At 38.7% G+C, this 19,593-nt stretch overlaps 1 protein-coding gene across 2 annotated transcripts in view; it reads left to right on the top strand.

The window, feature by feature from the left end:
• The window catches only part of LOC125467170 (zinc finger protein 280D), a 110,503-nt gene extending 103,434 nt beyond the window's left edge, over positions 1 to 7,069 (top strand). The window contains exons 18-20 of one of the 2 annotated variants that reach the window (XM_059639306.1): positions 2,025 to 2,070; positions 3,093 to 3,154; positions 3,320 to 7,069. In XM_059639306.1, coding sequence (XP_059495289.1) covers positions 2,025 to 2,070; positions 3,093 to 3,154; positions 3,320 to 4,049 — 838 coding nt within the window. In that variant the 3' untranslated portion in view covers positions 4,050 to 7,069. Of the gene's footprint in view, positions 1 to 2,021; positions 2,071 to 3,092; positions 3,155 to 3,319 lie in introns of both variants that reach the window. The other variant, XM_048562632.2, reaches the window with a different exon arrangement.
• The last annotated feature ends 12,524 nt before the right edge of the window (positions 7,070 to 19,593 follow it).

Raw genomic sequence — 19,593 nt, 5'->3', positions numbered from 1 at the left:
TGTGTCCTGATCTACATAGCAAAATAGTGCAGAACGTTTGCAGGGTTTCTTTTCAAAATGTGTTAACTTAGTGGAATTATTTGAATTATTGATCGGATGTGTATCAGTACAGCATGTTATTGGAATATGTGACATTGTAAATAACTGGAAATGGACCCTGGAAAGCCTGCTATGTTTTTTCCATACTTTTTTCTATTTGGAATTTATATCCATTTTTTTCCAAAACTTCTGTTAATATAGTTTATAGATATTGTCTTTCTGACAAGAATCTTGTGTGAACAGAATTTTAATTTCCTCAAATTAATAATTCACCTGAAATGGAAATAATTTTTAAAGAAAATCAAGCAAGTTTTGTTGAACAAGGTTAATTCCACTGAACTGTCCAATGGAGGAGAGGTGACCAAAGAGAAAGGTGTAGTGAACAATCTCTCCACAGACAGGTCAATGGTTATTGCCAAGCACTTCCCACTTGATGACTTCCTGAATTCTGTAATAGACTGCATCACTATCTGAGGAATAGCCAATGGAACTGATCACTTCGCAATGACTAGTAAATATCGTCACTTTGGCCTTTGTGTTAGACAGAAATTCATTGAATCAGCAGAAGTTCGTTGGGCCTCAGACACTGCCTTGAGAAACTTGCAGCAATGTCCTATAACGGAGATGATTGGCCACAATAACAATGACCATTTTTCTTTTGTTTAGGCCTGACCCCAGTCAGGAGAGTGATTTTCTGCTATTTCACACTGACTTCACTTTGACTAGGATTCCTTGATAATGCACTTTGTAAAAACATTGCTTTGATGTCAAAAACAGTTAGCTTTTGCCAGGGACAAGGGTTTCCTAGGTGGATGTGAGGATTGGTTGTGTTAAGTCAGCAGCTTCAGAAGAATTCTTAACAGGAGACCGAAGTCTCTGTAGCTTAAGGTTTGAGAGATTACTCTTTTTAGAAGGTCAGGTTACCGGTGGGGGGGCAAATTAGGCTAATGTATGTGGTGAGGAATGGCCATGGGAGATTAAATGATTGAGGGGTGACCCGTGGAATGAGGTTATAAACAACAGAAAAAAGTTATAGTAATGACTGGATGGCAATGAACTCCTGAGATTGAAATCTATCAGTTTGAGGATTTGGTCAGTGCAGAGATTGGAACGAAGGAAAGTGGTTGATATTGAGGTGAAACACTGGTGGGAAATATTTTTAAAGCAACAGTGAAAAGAATGGAACAGTGTGTTCACTGGAGTAGAATTCTGCCAGAGGACAATCCAAGTAGCTACACGAGTAGGGAAATTTTGGAAAGTGCAGTCAGTTTGGGAACTTCTAAAGCAGGGATGCTATCAACACTTATGGGTTAAATTTCAGGCCAGGGCAGAAGTGCTGATTTTAACTTGAGAGGGTTGGACACAGGAAAGTGTGTGTTGTAGGGAAGGCCTTAGATCAAAAAACTTTATGCAACTGCAATAAGAACATCAATGATATCCGGTGATGCATAGTTAACTTTCTGTCCCAGATCATTCAAGCCCTTTTCTGATGAAGGGTCTAGGCCTGAGACGTCAGCTTTTGTCCTCCTAAGATGCTGCTTGGCCTGCTGTGTTCATCCAGCTCCGCACTTAGTTATCTCGGATTCTCCAGCATCTGCACTTCCCATTATCTCTCATTCAAGTCTGATCCCTTTAACTATAGAAAGTGAAGGGATTGATTAGGGGTGGAATGAGTAAAGGACTTACTCATTTGTTAATGAGATGTAACTGCTACTGGCAAAGCCAGCATTTATTATCTATCTTGAATATATTGGACAAAAAAATAGCTAAGGAAGGGGGCAAGAGCGTAATAAAAGGAAGTGGAGATAAAAAAGAGCTCTGGTCTGAAGCAACTGCAGAAAAGCTCTGATTTGCCACTGTCTGATAAAATGCAAACAATTGACATTGTCTTGGAAATTGATCTTTAAACTAGCAGTTCGCTATATAATTTTGGGTTCATATCTTTTAAAAAAATCTAAGCTAATAATATTTTGTTGACTCAGCAGGGCAAATGAGGACATTGCAGTAGCTGAGGAAATGAAGAAATCTGAGGTAAGTTCAATGTTTTACACCATTACAGTGCTTATCAGACCCATATTTGCTGCCGAGTAGAATGTTACTTGAATGCGAAATATATTGTAAATGCTCTATTACAGATAACAGATACATTTGTTAATAGGAGAATCCAAAATAAGGGTTCTTTCAAAGATTGTGTGCAGTCATTGGCTCTTAGAGCACTGGAAAATTGCAGGAAATTGCAATGATTCAATGTAGTTGGCCTGCAAATTGACTTTTAGTCAGAAATTCTCCGCCTGATTTAGATTTTTGGGTGTTGTCAGACAGTGAGGATGTTATCAGATTATTGATCCACTGATAAGTATGCTTATGCCCCAAAGAGCTGCTTTCAGCTCCAGTATGACTTTACAAACTGAAAGTAGGCTCAGTCTTGCCTGCTCTTCAGTTATGTCATTTGTATGATGTGGTGCTTCTGATTGACTAGATAACTAATCTGCAAGGAAGACAAAACTTTTTACATTTGCTGTATGTCCAACATGAATGGAAAATAAAGCACTGAAAAAGCGAATCACTAAACTCGAAGTCTGAGGGAAAGTAACATTGAAATGACCCAAGAGGAAATGTTGGGAGAATAGAATGATAAGCCGATCAAATGTAATTTAAAACATTATTTAAGTTGTTTATTTTGGAACTGACAGTTGTTAATAAAGCTACAGCTGGTACATGAGTACTTTAATTCCTGTAATACTTGGGTCTATTTGTTCCATGTTTGAATGATTGATTAAACACTGTCGGTGATGGACAAAAAATAAATAATGAATGTGTGATTTCTGAATTCAGATTCGACTGCTCATTCTGATAATTTGAATTGCTTGATAATTCATATTTTTGGTATTCATGCCCTCCTTTGCTCTCTTTTATGTTGTTTGATTCAACTTATCGATTAAATTTTGTCAGAAAATGACAATTATTGGGTGTATTTCTCCTCCTATCAAATGATAAACAAAAGATATGGCGGTCTTAAAGTTTTTAAAAGTTTCCTTTTGTCTGTCTTGAAGGAGAAACCATCTCCCATCTTGGCTGGAGCAGAAAGTTTGGAAATTGATTTATCTTCTGATGGGTAATTAAAGTTTTTTGTTGTAATTAGTGAATAACAGACTGTATATGGTTCATTCAGTTCTTGAAGGTCCATTGTTTTAGAATCTTCTAAATTGAAAAGAAAACTGCATGAGTTCTTGGTTGTACTATTGAAATACTGAATGTCAGTTTTATTTTCCGTCAACAGGAGTCAACAGAACACTGATCAGCCTTTAAAATCTGAGGTTGAGCGTCCATCTGTGGAAGCTGTGCCTTTATCAAATTGTGACAAATTAAGTGATCATGAAGACAAAATAAGGCTGATTGAAAATCTAGAAAGCAGTGAAAGCACTGAGAAACCGACAGATGGTCTATCATCTGAATTGAGTACAGAGAAGCAAAGCAACACTGAGGAGATGGTACAAGATGATTCCTCTGATAGCGAAACAGTAGCTTCGAGCACTGCTCAGAGTTTTAATTCAGTTGATCATAATGTAGAAATAATACAAGATGAATTTAAGGACAACACTGCTTGTGATGAAACAAAAGATTGTGAAACCCTTGAGGATACCGTGCAGAAGTGTAAACGTACAGGGGATGAGAAAAACTGCACGCGAGACAAGGGTGATGATGCAAGTGTAGAACAGGATAAGGATCCCAAAGAAGATGTTTCTTTTGAACAGTTTTTTAGGAGTAAGGATGAACCAGAAGCTGTTGGTTCTGATGCGAGTGAGCAGGGCAGCATCCAGCTGGAGCCACTTACTCCATCTGAGGTTTTAGAGCATGAAGCTACTGAGATTCTACAGAAGGGGAGTGTGGTGACCTCCACTAAGAAAAAAGGAGCAACTGCTTCTGAGTATGTAGAGGAAACTACTAAAGAGACCAGTCCTAGCACAATACTCATGAGCTCAGAACATCTAGAAGAAAATAAGAGCTGAAGTCTTGGGTGGGGCATTTTACAATCTTACCGAACTTTGTTGATACAGACATATACACACCAAGCACACACATACTTGTACTGTTATAGGCTTTGATATTCTTATCCTGTTCAGACTAGAGTTCACATTCCTGTCTTTGTCATAAACATAGCATGTGAATAGAAAGGACTGAAAATTCTGTATAAAATTAAGCACCTTTGTATAGGTGTAAACTTGCCAGGCTCTTAGCTTACCTAAGTAAACTTTCAGTGAAAGTGGAATCATTACAGATTACATGAGATTATGCCAGTGTGCAGCTGTGCAGAAAAATCTGACCTCAGTCATGTACAAAAAGACATAATCCTGCTGTTGGTGTAACCCAGTGCATATTCTTTTAATAGTCTTTAGAAGTAGATCACTTAGGATGGGTTACATGGTAAACCAAAGTGCAGTTCATTTTTTTCATTTTACTGTAGAAAATAGGATACGTTGTATTAAGTAATGCTTTCTTTGTATTGGCATGTATGTTTTGTTCAGCAGTTGATTCTGCTTACCAAGGTAGACATTAAAAGGCAAGAACTGCAGAATATGTAACAGTGAATTTTTATTAAAAAAAAACATACTGCAGTACTCTTGTGCCAAGCTAACTGTGTGTATCAGGAAGAATAAAGCTGCTTAAAATTATACTGAATATTTTTTGCTACATATTTGGTAAATAGCTCCAGACATGTACTTTGCTCGTGACTGACAGTGGCTTGCTTAGTTGTACAAACAGTTTGTGCAGGAGACAAAAACCCTATTTAAATATCAAAATTTTAGACTTGACTCTTCAAATGTGTCTTAATTTTATTTTGTTATCAAGGTTGGTTTATTTTAGTTATGAGTACCAGAAGGTGCATTATAATTACCAAAATTTGGAAGTGCTGTGGGTATGAGAGAGCACCCTGATGCTGATAGCTGTTTATATCTGTTGAGTGTATTTTGCTAAAGACTAGATGGGTAAAGCAGTATAAAATAGCATGTATCAAAATATGATAAATATAATTTACTGATTGTCTCTTTACAAATCAGTTATTTTTTTCAATTACTGCTTTAAATATTCTTCTCCAAAACTTTGCCATTCAAACATGTTTGTTCCATCTGTTAACAGACATAATTTTTAATATCTCATTACATAGAATTGTTTCTTAGACTTGCAGATTTCAAGCCACAAAGCAATATATAAATAATTTAGTCAAATAAGATTTCTTATCGTAATTGCATAATAAACATCTTGAGCAGTTGCACTTTCCACTTCTGAGAAATAATTAACAAAATGTGAACGTTTCTTATTTAAGTCCTTGATTAAACTGGGGTCTTACATATTTTCTAATATTAATATGCATTTGAGAACCCACTTAAAGTGACTGTTGAGTGGCTGTCAGTGTGTTCTGGCTGCCTTATGACATGAAAATGAATCTTTCAGTTTTTTAAATTAAAATAATAATTCATAAATGTGACAATTTTCTGCAGACTTTCTAACTTATCTCCCATGCTGTTTGTCTCAATGAATGGTACAGGCAGGAATCCTTGAGACCTTTAAGAAGTATTGAGATGATCGTTGAAACACCACAGCATATAGGGCTATGAGCCCTAAAAACATAAAATATCATCAGGACAGCACTTACATCTTACTGACTTCCCCTCGATTGCCATCAACGCCTTTTTGCAGTTGCATAGCTGGACATGTCCTTGTTGGTGTTTTTTGTTCGTTGCTGTCAACTTTTCTTTCCCAGAAAATTTATTGGTAGCTTTTAGTGTGTACCTGAAAAATTTCATTGAAGCAGCTTTGGACTTTGAGACCTTAACTGCTGAAATATGTAATTTGAGTTGCACAAATTCCTAAAAATTCTTTTGGCTATTGAATAATACAATTGCAAGTTTAAATCTCTTGCAGTTTGTTTTTGTAGAACATCTTTATACAAACATTGTATGGCAAACTGTAATGCCCAGTTCTGATAAATCGTTGTGTTTTTAGTTTTGAAGTCTCTGTTTAAAAATATCAGCCCAATTCAGGATGGGAGATCTCTCACTAATGTGTAAAACCTGGCTTAGCTGATGCTAAATATTTATGGTTTAGACTTATCTGCAGGCATTTCAAACTGGTGAATGCAATAAGGGCAATGTTTCCATGTCATTTGTACCAGACTCCTCCAAAACAGCTAAGTTTATTTTGTATTTTTAAAAAAAATACACAACCTAATGACTGTAGCATCAGAGGTACTCAACTGTGTTTTTAATCCATGTGGACACTATTCAAGAATTGTTTGACAGTAGCTGCCTTCCAGGTTTGGGGTTTAGCATATGTAGTCTACCTTGTTGGGGAAATGAGAACTGAAATGCAGCCCAATCTAATATAATTTCCTTTACACAGTTAATTTATAGTAATGTTGTAAATACTTTTGTTATGTGTTTTAAAATTATTAAATTAGAAATTGTTAGTACTTTACTTTAAGAATAATCTCCATATTTGTATGTTGGAGTTACATTGATCTTTTATTACTGTTATACGTCCAAAGTGTAAATTTGCTTGTTCCACTCCAGGATACTTGCATCTGAGTCCATGATATATTCATGAATGTAGGGTATAAAAAACAACTGTAAACAAAGCAATGTGCAACTGAATAAACATTATAGATGCTATGCTTGCAAATCTTGGCCAATGGACAAAGGAGGCAAATTTACATTATTGGACTAAACTACACTTGTCAGAACAGTTTGGACCTCTGAACTACATTAAAATTAGTAACAGTGGTGCAAAGGCTTTTCTTAAAACTTTGTGTGACTTTTTAATGCTGGTTAACTTGGAAAAAGAAATATGTTTCATTGCTGCCATTGCCACTTTTAGTTCTGGAACTGAATTGACTCCTATTCCGAGTAAGGTTACTGGACGCAGGGAGGGGTGGAAATAATGGTTTATATACTTTTCTTCTTGTAGAAGTTAAATGTAATTTTAATGCCAGTGCCTGCAAGCTCAAATAAAGAAATTGCATCTAATGACTCCTAACTGTGTAATTTTATCATTCCATGTATTTTTCTTCACTTCTTCTGTGATCTTCTCTACCCTACTAAGCCAGTGAATTATGGGGACTGAAAGACCCCAGTATTCAAACCATTCTTCACGTGTGGACCTGAAGTTTGACGATGTTGTGGTTGTTGTCCAACAGAACTTTTCAGCTAAGCCTAATTTGACATCAGCACACAATCATTTTCCAATGGTCATCACAACAGTTGTCAGAGATTGACTAATACACGCACTCTACTAACATAATGTTAGCAAGTAAAAATACCCCCCACCACTGTTGCACAATGCAAAGCACATGTTCACTGGGCAGTCTGTTTTACAGCAAAATGAATATATTTGTATTTTTGGAATTATTAAATTTCAATTATTTATACTTAATTGTGGTGCAAATGTGGAACATGTTAACTTTGTTTTTCATTTTTCTGCAATCTTGGTAGCACGTTTGGTGTTTAATCATATTAGTGGATAGCCAAATATATTGCTCAGATCTTTGGTATTCTTAGGAACTGTCATTTGTATACCCTGTTTTTTTTTTACACTTGAGCCAGAAATTATTCTTTTCAAAGGCAGTTAGCAGCAGGCATTAAATGCTGGTCCAGCCAGTGACATGCACATTTCATTAGAGTGTTTTTTTTAAAAGATCCTGAATTATTTAATAATGTTTATGTAATCATTCCCTGAGCCAATGCCTCATTTTCAAACCCAAATAATTGCCAGCACTAGCAATATTCAAAACCTGACTGCAAGTTTTAATGCCATATTTTCCCCCTACCTCCGAAGAAGCAGCTTCTCTAAACCCAACAGTTTTGAAGCTTGGTAAGAATGGTTGATATCCAGCAGTTCAGTCATTGAACCAATATTCTTGAAATAAAGCATGATGTTTTGTCAGAATTCTGAACAGCTTGTGCTATACGTCCTTTGTTTTGAGCGTGTAAAATGCTCTGGATTTTTTTTTTGAGTGTTAGATGATGCATTTTAGTGGAAATGAATCTGATATGGGTTTCATTTGAAGGTGGCTATTAGCTAAACTCCTGTAAAGTCTCAAGTAAATGCCAAAGCAACTTGTGTTAAGTTTTGTGTTCATGTCTGAAGACCCAGAACGTCAGCTTTCCTGTTCCTGTGATGCTGCTTGGCTTGTTGTGTTCATCCATCTGTACACCTTGTTTTCTCAGATTCTCCAACATCAGCAGTTCCTACTACCTGTATCTTAACTTGTTGCCATTTTTGTTCTAATTGTGAGAAATCTCTCACTTCACCCCAGTTTAACTAACTAGAAAATTGCCATCACAAAGCAGTATCATACCATTTAGAGCACACTGTTTACAAACCTAAAACCCATATTGATAGTAGGTACATTCAGTACCTCTGAATGTATTGGATGATTGAAACACAAGTTTTATTATTTAACTCTTGGGGTTGGGGGATAATTTCAGAGCGTACAGATGAAGGAGCAGCATTTTTAGTGGAAGATTGGAGCAGCAGAGCTCTTTGAAGAAGTTCACAAAGATTGGAAGAATGGCAAAATGTTTCCTTGGAACCATTGTGTGGAATCTTGTCCACTTGGTTCCTGCTGAAATGCACTGCCATTTTTTTTGACAGGGACCCAGTTTTGAATTTGTTTTCAGTGTTCTCAAAAAGAAAACGTTAGCGTTCTGACAATAGATTCCATGAATAATTAGGCAGGATGAATGGACTATCCATTCTGCTGAAGGATTTCTAATTAGATTATGGCATGGATTCTGTGGCACTTGTATTTTTGAAACCGCAGCAATGAAAAGCAGACTTGGAAGACTATTTGCAGGATCTCTCAGCTGTTATCTGGAGGTCTTGGAACAATGAGGTGAACTTTCCCAAAGAGTGGCAGAAGATTACTAGCAATGGAGCAGGCACTAGTGCAAATCGATGAGTGAGTTGTCAAGTTAATCTATTAGGTAGATTTGCTGACACCATCTTTCCTCATTGGAATACACAGGGCTTGTGTGATAGACTACCAAGTGGTTTTCCTCCAACTAGAAGAGACTCCTGTCTGAAAACAAAATGCTGTTTCTTGCAATATAGGCACAGTAGCAGGTCAGCCCATCAAACCTGCTAAGCCATTTAATTAGGCATGCTTTGTTCTAGACTCCCCAACCAGAGAAAACATCTGTATATATCTTGTCTATACCTTAAAATATTTCTAGCTTTCAATGCAATCACTTATAATTCCATGAAGTTTTGAAGAAAACAGACCCGGTCTGTCCAATCTCTTTTAACAGGAGAGTCCTACCATCCCAGGAAACTGGTCTGGTGAACGTTCATTGCACTTTCTTTCATGGCAGTAATATCTTCGAGATGAGACTAAAACTGTACATACTCCTGGTGTTGTCTAACTAAACTCCTGCACAATGAAGGAAGACTTCACTGTTTGTACTCCAATCATCTTACTATAAGGGCCAGAATCCCACTAGCCTTCCTAATAACTTAATGCACTTGTCTTTTGTGTCTTCTTGATAATGCACCCATCACTTTGCACATTTCCACTTTGTAACTTCTAACTGTTTAAGGTTATAGGAATAATGTGCGAATTGCATTAATGTGATTATTCGTGTAATTCAATTACTTCTACCCCTATGCCATCTCCCCGAAAGTAAATGATTTGACAAATTCAGGTGCTCCCAGAACGTGGTTTCATTGGATTTGAAAGATTGGTATATCTCTGGACTGAAAACTGTTGACTTTGATTCTTTCCTGACAGCAAGAGGTCTAAAAGTCCTTTTAAACTGAGGGACCTTTCATCTCCAGGATTGCTTTCTTATGAGTTATTTCTTGCTGAAACAGGCAATCGCCCCACAGTAATACCTGGAGAATTTTTAATCTCAAATTTCCTTCACAAGGATGGCTTGAAACAGGCACTTTAATCTCGTAGTTCCTTTGATCTCTGAACTGGGTAATTTTATCTGACAATATTCTGAATCACTTTTTAAAAAAGACAAAGACTTGTTGTTCCTTGACCAGTGATTTCTTGACCTTAACTTGACTCATTCCCCTGTTTGAAGATGATCTGTCCAAAATGTATTCATGCCCAAGAGTGAGAATTCTTGAATATGAAGCTGGCCCTTCCCCTCACTACAGGTTTCTGTTACCCGATACCCTTTGTGTGGTAGGGTTGCTTGTAGCACATATTTAATCTTATGTGCTATATCTCCTGGACCAAGCCATTGCACTGCTGTAGGGTGTAAATATCATTTTTTTCATATGGTACTCCAGCTGATAATAGTGATTCTTTCCCCTGTATCATGCTTCAACTTAGATACACCTTGACAAAATCAAATTGTTGCCGATTGGTTGTGCCTGGATCACCTATTTCTCAAAGGAATACATTTGTTCTTCTACTGTACCCTGTTCTACCGCATGACTTCTATGAGTATCTGTTTGACTTATTGCTTTGTGACTGTATCCTACAATCAGCTCATTTGCCATAAGTGACCCATTGCTTTACAAATAAAACATTCTGTACTTTTAAATATTCATCACTGCTTCTACCTGTGAGGTTTCCTTGCTCTGTAATGCTAGTAATGACTGTTAGTAACTATCAGTCCAACTCTACTGCTTTTTTTGTGTAGCTTTAGGAACTTGTACTTTCAGGACTGAACAGATTCTGCTAATCTTACAATGGGGTTGGATTTTTCTATCCCCACCCCTGTCTGCTTTCCGGAGAGACCACTCTCTCCGTGACTCCCTTGTTCGCTCCACACTGCCCTCTAACCCCACCACACCCGGCACCTTCCCCTGCAACCGCAGGAAATGCTACACTTGCCCCCACACCTCCTCCCTCACCCCTATCCCAGGCCCCAAGATGACATTCCACATTAAGCAGAGGTTCACCTGCACATCTGCCAATGTGGTATACTGTATCCACTGTACCCGGTGTGGCTTCCTCTACATTGGGGAAACCAAGTGGAGGCTTGGAGACCGCTTTGCAGAACACCTCCGCTCAGTTCGCAACAAACAACTGCACCTCCCAGTCGCAAACCATTTCCACTCTTCCCTCCCATTCTTTAGATGACATGTCCATCATGGGCCTCCTGCAGTGCCACAATGATGCCACCCGAAGGTTGCAGGAACAGCAACTCATATTCCGCCTGGGAACCCTGCAGCCTAATGGTATCAATGTGGACTTCACCAGCTTCAAAATCTCCCCTTCCCCAACTGCATCCCTAAACCAGCCCAGTTCGTCCCCTCCCCCCACTGCACCACACAACCAGCCCAGCTCTTTTTCTCCACCCACTGCATCACAAAACCAGTCCAACCTGTCTCTGCCTCCCTAACCTGTTCTTCCTCTCACCCATCCCTTCCCCCCACCCCAAGCTGCACCCCCATCTACCTACTAACCTCATCCCACCTCCTTGACCTGTCCGTCTTCCCTGGACTGACCTATCCCTTCCCTACCTCCCCACCTATACTCTCTCCACCTATCTTCTTTTCTCTCCATCTTCGGTCCGCCTCCCCCCCTCTCCCTATTTATTCCAGAACCCTCACCCCATCCCCCACTCTGATGAAGGGTCTAGGCCCGAAACATCAGCTTTTGTGCTACTGAGATGCTGCTTGGCCTGCCGTGTTCATCCAGCCTCACATTTTATTATCTTGGATTTTCTCCTGTTAGGATTGACTTGTGCTGCTTCTGGACCTCTGTTTCACTAATCATTTGAGTGGCTTTATTTTGAATTAAGTCATGTTTTGAGTATAATAAATCTGACAGCCCAATCAGCAATTCCAACAGTTCAGTCTCTTTTGAGCTTTTAAATCACCCTCATCCCATGTCACCTCTAATCTGTAGAGGTCATTCAAAGGATATCTTCGGGTTACCATAATTGGTAAAGGCTTTTAACAGAGATGTTTGTTGCGTATTTCACACCTTGGTAATATATAATATCATTAGGTTTACTCCTATTTGTATGTATTTGCTCGTTCACGTTCTGATTTCAGAAGCTACAACTGGATGGCATCGTCTGAGAATTTGGGCCAGACTGTTCAGGAGAGCTGTTGGGAAGTACTTACGTATACAAATGCTCTTAGAATTCTCTTCCACAAGCAACAATTGATGCTGGATAAGTTGTTAATTTTAAACCTGTGCTAGATAATTCTTTTGTGTACTATTAAGGCAAGTGTCCTACATGTCACCTTATCTGCGCCTCCCTATTGCCTTTACAGATTTGTGGTCATGCACACCAAAGTCTCTTTTGATTCTCTGTACTTCCTATTGGGCAGCTTACTTCTACGTTGAAATTTGCCTACATACCTGCCTTCTGTCTCTCCCTGACTGTTTTTACGTGTATGTGACACCCTCCCAACAATATGATCACCCTCATTTTGTATTTAAATTCTGGAATTGTATCTTGCCAAATTCTGAAGACACCACACCACCTCGCTACAAAAACAACCAATACAGAATTCCCCTTATCCTCACGTATTACCCCACCAACCTCCAGATCCAACGCATCTTCCTCAGACACTTCCGCCATCCGCAATCCGACCCCACCACCAAAGACATTTTTCCCTCCCCACCCTTATCTGCTTTCCAGAGGAGCGCACTCTCCGGGACTCCCTTGTCCGCTCCACACTCCCCTCCAGCCCCACCACCCGGCACTTACCCCTGCAACCTCAGGAAGTGCTGTACCTGCCCCTACACCCCCCCCCACCCCACCCCACCCCCATCCCAGGCCCCAAGAAGATTTTCCACATCAAGAGATGGTGCAGGTGAACAATGTGGTATACTGCATTCACTGTACCCATTGTGGCGTCCTCTACACTGGGGGGAGGCTTGGAGACTGCTTTGCAGAACAGTTAGGCTCGGTTCGCAATAAGCAACTGCACCTCACAGTCGCAAACTATATCAACTCCCCCCCCTCCCATCCCTCAGGTGACATTCCTGGGCCACTTGCAGTGCCACAACAATGCCAGTCGAAGGTTGCAGGAACAGTACCTCATATTCCGCATGGGAACCCTGCAGCCCAATGGTATCAATGTGGACTTCACATGCTTCAAAATCTCCCATGCCCCTACCGCATCCCAAAACCAGCCCAGCTTGTCCCTGCCTCCCTAATCTGTTCTTCCTCTCATCTATCCCCTCCTCCCACCTCAAGCTCACACCCCCTCCCCCATCTCATACCTACAAGCCTCATCCCACCCCCTTGACCTGTCCTCCCTGGACTGACCTATCCCCTCCCTACCTCCCCATCTACACTTGCCTTTACAGGCTCCATTCCTGCCTCTTTGACCTGTCTGTCTCCTCTCCATCTATCTTGTCCTTTATCAATCTTCTATCCGCCTCCCCCTCTCTCCCTATTTATTTCAGAATCCTCTTCCCCTCCCCCATTTCTGAAGGAGGGTCTATGCCCTAAACGTCAGCTTTCCTGCTCCTCTGATGCTGCTCGGCCTGCTGTGTTCATTCAGCTCCACACCTTGTTATTTCAGATTAATTCGAAATGGGGTTTTAATAAAAATTAGGGATTCTTGTGGTGTGGTGGTAGTATTCCTCCTGCCTCCATAGGATGCCCAGCTTTAAGTTTCACTTGCTCCAAAGCTGTGCAATAACATCTCTGAACAAGACAATTATAAAACAAAACCAAAACATTTGGGGATCTTCTGAAGTGGCAGCCTCCCTACCTCTAAGCCAGGAAGTCTGGGTTCAAGTCCCACCTATTCAAGAGATATGTCATAACATCTCTGAACATGTTGGCTTAGAAAAGGTTTAAAAGGGTTAGGGGTTGTTGTGATACATTGAAAGTACCCCCATCTCCGAGTCAGCCAGAAAAGGGTTCAAGTCCCACCTGCTCCACATATGTCTTATAACACAACTGAACAGGTTGATCAGAGAAATTCCAGAGGGGGAAAAGAGTTTCCTTTTTCATCCAAGCAAAACTTCATCATGTAATTAGAAGGTAATACTTGAAATAGTTTAGCGGAGGATAATTTAGTATTGACTTGTAATTAATCCCTATGAATGTATGATAACAAATTCTTTATCTGCCTCATACCCCAACAATTACTCATTCACCTTGAGCAGTTACTATACCCACTGTCATCTATAAATACCTTTTTTGTCTGCTCAGTTGTGTTGTTCTAATCTTTTCCTGCTTGTCTCAATGTATGATTACGTTGGACTATGAGCATTAGGAACAAAAACAGAACACTTACATTTGATGTGATTAATCATTTGTGTCTATGCTTTTGACAAAGGTCTTGAGTTGGAAATAAATAAATAATAAAAAATCTATAATGTTTACTTCTAAATGCCAGTTGACTATTTATACTGTGACCACCTTTAATTTAAAACAATTGCCCATAAAGCTTTTCCAAATGCTATCTGTGTACAAATGCAGATATGGTGAAGCAACAGTCTTGGTTAACTGAGCAAAAAAAAATTGAAATATGTAGAGCATTCTTTAATTGAATTGGGATTTGGCATGCAACTGTGTATCAGGAATTCCAGTCAATAACAGCAGAAAGCATTATTAATTATTGGTGCCGCATCTGTAGATTGTTGACATTTTGTAAAAATCGCACATATTTTTAAGTTATTTTTTGGCACTGACTTGCTATCCTTATTCTTTGTAGATATCTGACTGATGCAAGCAATGCTGATGTATTCCAAGCTGAACATACGGAAGTGAAAAGAATTGCAAACATAAACTGCCAAAATTAAACTGAATGTAATAAAGGAAAAGCTCCTCCTAATAGAAACTCTGAAGCATTTTTATTCTTTGCTTACTGTAGGACAAAATCACTACAGGCTTTGCTGCAGTGCTCAAATTTAAGTTAGATTTTTGCTTATGAATAAAAAACTATTGCCCACGCTTAATTTTCCTTGAGTTTGTTACAGTGAGCCATGGCAGCTAAGAGGCAAAGGCCAAGCTGAGTAAGGATAGATATCTAGTGAACCAACTGGATATTTACAAAAATCTGAAGTTTATGGTCACTTTTTTCCTAACACCTGGATTTTATTCCAGATTTATTTAATGAAGTTTAAATTTCCTGGATGCAAGAGTGAGATTTGAATTCCTGTCTCTGTACTATTGCTCCAGGCCAGTAACAACCAGGCTACTGAACCTACTCATTTTGAGTACAGGGGAAAATCTTTACCTCCTACTCGTACCTATGAATGATCAGGCTTGCGGCTAAAGCTGACAAACATTTGGCCTGATCTGTCCAATTAATTAAATTTAATTTTGAACAATAAACAGAATTCTGAGTGATTTGCTGAATGGCTTCACGGGTCTATTCATGGGTAAAGATGAAGTTAATAATCTGTTTTCTGTTTTAATTTTTTTCCCAAGATGTAATTCAATGCAGTAGAATCACCACCATCAGCTGCTATCCAAAAAATGAGGCAACAGTTATGATCTGAAATATTTGAACATGACGTTAAGCCTGGACACTCACCTGTACATCTGTAACATGTCTATTTGTTCAATTGTGTCTAATTGTCCATTAGCTCTGTTCCCTTCCCACTTTATTTGCTTCAAAACTACTATGCTCTGCTATCACTGCCAATGAAAGGTCATCAAGCTGATATTTTCATTCATGTTCAATCTTGACAAAAAGCTCTAGCCTTCTCTGTTTTTATTTTATATTTCTAGTATCTACAGTACTTGCCTTCATAAATGTGGAATGAGTTTGTTACCATCAGTAAGACACTACTTTCAGCTGGCAGATGCTGCTTGAAATTAATTTGAGTCATCTTAATTCACTTGGTTTGTCTGGGTTAAAAGTACAAAACTGCTTATAATTTGCAAAAATTGACATTCAATTGGCGGCATTATAAGAGGAAGAGATTAATCAGCTCCTGATGACAATGGTATAAACAAGATCTTGACATCCGAGCGGAGAATCCCGAAAGTTGGGTACAAAAGGAACTTCTTGTGATAATTGAAACATTTTTGTCACTTCAAAGTTCCATATCATTGCAAAAATGTAACAAAACTAGGCAAATATTTGCTCCCATTCACTAAAATAATAAAAACAAAGTATGAAGAAGAAATTATGGAGAAAATATGAGTTAATGAATGGGAATCTATCAGACAATTAACACAATTTCTATTTGCAGCTAATTGAATGCAGCACACAATATAAACCATTGCCTCATCCACAGTTGCAATTTGAGCTTTGAAATGATTGAGTGTTACCAAAATCTATGGAAACAAACAACAATTGGCGCAATAGACCTGATAGGCTGTGAAGGGGTTTCTTTTATACTGCCTGATTCAGTGATTCTAAGTATCAAACCTCCCTTGACCTAAAGTCACATGTTTCTTCCTGACACTTTAAAGACCTTAGTAGATCTGCAAAATTGTCTGACTTCTTGGAAGTCTCCAGATCATTTGGTAGCTTGGCACACTGATGTGATAGCAATGATAACAGATACTGTTTTACTCCCTAAAGTGTTTGAAGTGTTGTGGGAGACCGTACATAGTTTGGTAAACCACGTCCAAAATTTCCCACTCTTGTCGGGTGCAATGACATGAACAAGGCTTTGTTTAATGCCTGTCCCTGGCTGGTAAGAAGGTGGTGGTTGTGTTCTCACACTCCACTTTGCCTCTAGGCTGCCCTGACACGAAATTCAGTATGGCCTCCTACTCTGTTAAGTGAGTTGAACTTTCATGCAAATGAGTAAAAGAACGTTGCCAATTTTGGCTGTATGTCCTTACCATCTACTCCAGTGTCATCAAGTAATCTGATTGAATTTAGCTGCCACTTCTGAAAGATTAATTCTCACTACTTGTCATGATTTCATGTGTGGTATCTGGTAGGTTTTCTGCTATCATACTGTTTCTTGTGAGGGATCTACAGGGACTGGGTGGTTTAGTGTGCTGGAGGGAAACCCTTGGTAGTCTAATCAGGCTTAGAGATAATGGGAGCTGCAGATGCTGGAGATTCCAAGATAATAAAATGTGAGGCTGGATGAACACAGCAGGCCAAGCAGCATCTCAGGAGCACAAAAGCTGACGTTTCGGTTCCAGTTCCCTCCCCCCATCCCCCTCTCTGATGAAGGGTCTAGGCCCGAAACGTCAGCTTTTGTGCTCCTGAGATGCTGCTTGGCCTGCTGTGTTCATCCAGCCTCACATTTTATAGTCTAATCAGGCTGTTGTTTTATCGCAAAATATCAACTAAGTGCAATGTATCATGATAGACATTTTTATAGAGACTGAGGAAGTTGTTGATGATAGATCTTACTCCTTCAAGATCCTAAACTGTTCCAAGTCCATATGATGATATTGCATTGGATGATGCTGAAAGCTCAATGCGGCATTAACCCTTTCAGACCCTTATGCCCTTGTACACAAGTTCAGTAAGAGTGGCAGGCTCTCTTCAATTAAGAACATTAGTGAACACATGGGTTTTTAAAACAATGTAGCAATTCTTTTTAATCACACTCATCCAGAAGTTACAAGATGCATTGGATTCTTGGGTGACATTTTAACTCATAATCTCTTGGTTGCTATAACAGCATCATAATCAGAACACTACCACTTTAGTTTTGACTGTGGCCAGGCAGTTTAACAGAAAAAGGAAAAAAAAGGTCACGTGCAGAAGCTATGATTTCTTAACATGGTCTTTTGTGTGCCACTTCTTGACAAACTTTACTAAAATACCATTTGAGTCTTTGAGGCAGTAATTTGTCAATTGTACTCATACAAAGCTTGAGCAACTGAAACAAGGCAGTCTGAACTGGCAGTTTCACTGCTTCATGCAAATATAGCTGTTTTATTGGTTAAAAGCTTGCAGGAAAGAAACTTTCATCATCTGTAAAGGGAAGCCCAAAAGTGCTCAATGCTTCAAATTAAATTGCATCCACAGGGGAAATATTTTGCAGTAAACCATATAGTTCAGTTTTAAAAATCATCTATTTTAACCAACAGGGTGGGAGAGTTACCATAAGTGACTAGCATCTTCCTAGTTACTCAAAGAAAACACAAAGCATGCATGTCAGCATGTAATATTGGATAATGTAGGTGTCCTTTGGAACATAATTACTTTTAGTGAAATGCTACCTGTTGGGCTCAGTGATTTGACACATGGATGCAGATTTATACGAAGGGAATTCTACCTGGGGACATATTTATCAGTACCAGGCATTCATGTAACCTGCAGCTTACTGAACCTCATTAAGTGACTAATGCTGAATGTCTGTTGCTCAAAATAACCAAAATCACAAAGGGAATAGCAAAAATAGCTGACACAAGGATGGACTAAGCACATTTTTAAGGATAATGCATTCTGCTGTTTTGTAATCAGGGATCTGGGTTTTTAAACTGATGCCAAGATATTTGATGTATTAAGAATCAGCAAATATGATTTATAATTACAATAAATCTCTTGATAAGTGTGCTTTAGAGAGACAATTAGGTTTTGCAATAGAGGAAAACTGAAGACATATTATAAAATGAAGACATTGCAGTGCTAATTGTTGACAACACCTTCACTTTTCAGCAGTGTATTTTTAAATACATGTTTTACTTATTCTTTTGGAGGTTGGAATTTATTTTGGTTAACAAACTTGTAGTTTGGTTAACCACGTAATGGTGAGTGTTTGCCATAATAATCATCGTCATTTGAAGAGCTCTCATTATAAAACTCACTGAAGTCAGCAGCTAGAAAAACAATATTTATATGAAGCAAACTCAAAAACATTTTTTTATGCTCTATGTAAGTTGAAAAATTGACACATCTAAAAAAGATGACAGCTGAGCTGTGCCATTGATTCAGCAGATTAAAATTAGCACAGGGAGTGGTTAAGTTAGAGAAGAAAGCTGCTGGTTTTAATCCCTGGTCTGTGTTGATTAGCTGATCACAGCAACATTAAAGCTGTGATTAATTCCATCATATCATGGTTCGGAGGTGGAAAATGTTAGCCAGAATACTCCTTCGGACGGTTAACCAGCAGCTCCACTGGAAGGAGGATTTGTGAAAGAGAGGAGTGGCTTTGGCCATCATGTTCTATTGTTAGACACCAAACAGGCAATGAATTAGCCAGAATACCACTATGGGCGAAACACTCTGCTTGTGTCCATGGAAACATATCAGTTTTAGTCACTGCCTTTAAAATAGAAGTCCAGAAACATTTTCGATACATTTTGACAAACAAAGAAAGTTATGTATAAAGATTTAACAATTATGTTTATTCAAGAAGCAAGATTTGTACTAAATTTATGTTGAACAGCACATTATTACTGCCTATCTTTCAGAGAAATACATTGAAATGAAAATAGTTGCTAAAATTGAAAAGTTTATTTAACTGATACTTTAAAAAGAGAGTTACCGTAACTTCACCAGTTTTAATGCTATCCTGTCAACAAGATCATAAAATATTTAAATGTTTCAATGCTGGAATAAAGTTTCAAAAAAGTATAACATGTTGTAATTGGAAGACCAATAGGAGAGATTTAAGTACAATGGGCTAGAAAAGAAGCAGAAAGAGTGGGAGAGCCACTGCAAGTTCAGAGGAAATTTTCCAAGGAAGGT

This window comes from Stegostoma tigrinum, chromosome 33 (genome assembly GCF_030684315.1).
Source record: "Stegostoma tigrinum isolate sSteTig4 chromosome 33, sSteTig4.hap1, whole genome shotgun sequence".
In the NCBI taxonomy this organism is placed as follows: Eukaryota; Metazoa; Chordata; class Chondrichthyes; order Orectolobiformes; family Stegostomatidae; genus Stegostoma; species Stegostoma tigrinum.
Note: the sequence above shows the minus strand (reverse complement) of the source record. Positions and strands in the feature narration are given on the sequence as shown.